The sequence below is a fragment of the Musa acuminata genome, chromosome BXJ3-5 (assembly GCF_036884655.1).
Source record: "Musa acuminata AAA Group cultivar baxijiao chromosome BXJ3-5, Cavendish_Baxijiao_AAA, whole genome shotgun sequence".
In the NCBI taxonomy this organism is placed as follows: Eukaryota; Viridiplantae; Streptophyta; class Magnoliopsida; order Zingiberales; family Musaceae; genus Musa; species Musa acuminata.
The window spans coordinates 5,654,980-5,657,185 of NC_088353.1; the positions used below are offsets into that span (position 1 = coordinate 5,654,980).

The following is a 2,206-nucleotide window of genomic DNA, read 5'->3' on the forward strand; positions in this document are numbered from 1 at the left end:
TTATGGGAGACGCTTCCAGTCTTTAACGCAGTATTTGTAGAGTTGTGGGGTCCTTTTTAGGTTTTATTCCACTCCTTGTGGCGTATATCTGCAAAAGTCCCGTAACAAATATTATTTTACTTGCATCGTTGTGGGTTATTTTTTAGGTTTTATTCCATTTCTTCCAGCATATATCTGCAAAATTATTGAAACAAATATTGCGTATATATTCCTTCGAATATTTAGATTTTCTGTATATATTATCATCTATATTAATATTCACTCAATTACATGTATCCAATTCCATTCATATAGATCGAAGATTATAACCATATGATAATTAATTGATGGAGACGGACTATAATTACATATTTATAAATTTAGGTTTTGTAGGATTGTATATGCAAATGTATTTTATCTTCTTATATGCCCGTTTTAGAAGTAGCTTATTGTTTGTCCTAAGTTTCAAGTCACATAACTAATTTTGGTTGGAGTCCGAGCATATCCAAGTCTCCTATTTTGGTTGGGATGGGAGTCTTTCTAAATTTGATGGTGGGAGATAATTAAATTTAATAAGGGATTATGGGAGTATGTCCTATAAATACTTATTTAAATAAATTATTATATTAAATGATGCACATGAATATACTCTTGAGTCTAAGGCTTATTATTTATGTAATAATATATTGATCAATTCAAATATCTTAACAAATATTTATTTAATTTTTAAGTCAAAATAAAAAAAATAAAAATAATATTAATGGAGTCGATGAATTCAAAGAATTAAATAAATAGCATATTTGAAACTTTTATAGTGGATTCTTGCAACCGCTGAAATTAAGTTGATATTTTATTGGAGTTACTCGAATATGAAAGATGTTTGGATACTTACGTATTCAGATTATTTTATCAATTGTATGTTATATTCAAAAACTTAAATTTGCACATAATTTCTGTAAACAATCGTACTTGTAATGTAATAGTCTTTTAAGTTAATAATAAAAAAGGTACAATTAATTTTATGGACTATGAAAATATCATTTGTAGAGTTAATTACGTATTATTATTATTTGTAGTTAGCTATATTTAATATTTCGATTCTTGTATATTTAATATTTAAAAGTTACAAAATAAAATATCTAAATCGATTTACAGTTCGATTTTAATGATGAAAACATAAAAGTAAAAGGTAAAAATATAATTTTAACATTTCAGTCGGTGGAGACGGATATAGAGCAACGATGGAGTGCTCTACGATTCCCATCATAGAGCAACATTTGTGGTGTTTGAGGTACGGAGTCATTGGTGTCAGTCTTTTGGAATCATCAAGACTCTATAACTAGCTCCCCTGCCTACTCTCCATAACCTTCAACGATGCCTTCGTCTTGCTCTTCCCCCTCGTGATCGTTCTACTATCGTTGTCAACCAAAGCCCTCATGGTTGCGTCCACCACGTCCATCTCCTTGACATCTCCCATTGTATTGTCTCTATTGTTCTTTAACAGATTCTGTAGTACAGTTGTAGCATTTTCCCTCACCCTCCTTCTCTTCCCAACCACCATATCTATTAGGACATTGATGTCGTCCACCCTTCGGAATACTTTCGCACTCTCGTTGCATCCAACCACTTGGGCGATTGTCATCATCGCATCCTCCACCAGCCCCCTCCACCCGTCTTTCACCACCAGCGAGAAGAGGGGTGGCACAACGCCTAATTCAATTAGGGCAGTGCAGTTAAGCATGTAGAGGGCTAAGACAAAGAAAGCCTTGAGCATGTCCTTGATGGACCTAGTCGACACATCGAGGGCATCGAGAAGGTCCATGATGGAGATAATGAGGAGCTTCTTTGATCTAATGATGGAGCGGGATGTTTCGACGGAGAGGAGGTTGTAAAGGGTAGTGGCAACATGAGAAAAGAGGTAGAGGGCGATGGTGAGGATACCCAAGGTGTACACATGAGTGTCTCACGAGCGGAGATGGAGAGGTTGAGGAAGATAGTGGTAGCATTCTCCTAGGTTTCAACCGCGGACGAGTGGTGGTGGTGGTTATCGAGGAGGCAAGTGACATGGAGGGGCACGATATTAGCATCACCGACGGGGGTGCACATCTCTAGGTCTTGCTTCGATAGGCGATAGATTTTCACGATGACTTCAACAGTGGACTTTGATTCAGTGATGACGAAATGCTGATGCACATACAGAGCAGTGAAAGGGTCACTCGATAATTAT

The 2,206-nt window shown here is 36.1% G+C and overlaps 1 protein-coding gene across 1 annotated transcript; it reads right to left on the minus strand.

Annotated features, from left to right (window-relative positions):
• Positions 1-1,318: 1,318 nt before the first annotated feature.
• LOC135639171 (uncharacterized) lies at positions 1,319-1,801 on the minus strand. The gene has a single exon (XM_065152966.1). The coding sequence runs from the start codon at positions 1,799-1,801 to the stop codon at positions 1,319-1,321; it is 483 nt and encodes a 160-aa protein (XP_065009038.1).
• Positions 1,802-2,206: the final 405 nt, after the last annotated feature.

What these genes read in the sequence shown, in the direction of transcription:
- LOC135639171 (XM_065152966.1), bottom strand. Translation starts at nt 1,801, where the DNA reads ATGGACCTTCTCGATGCCCTCGATGTGTCGACTAGGTCCATCAAGGAC.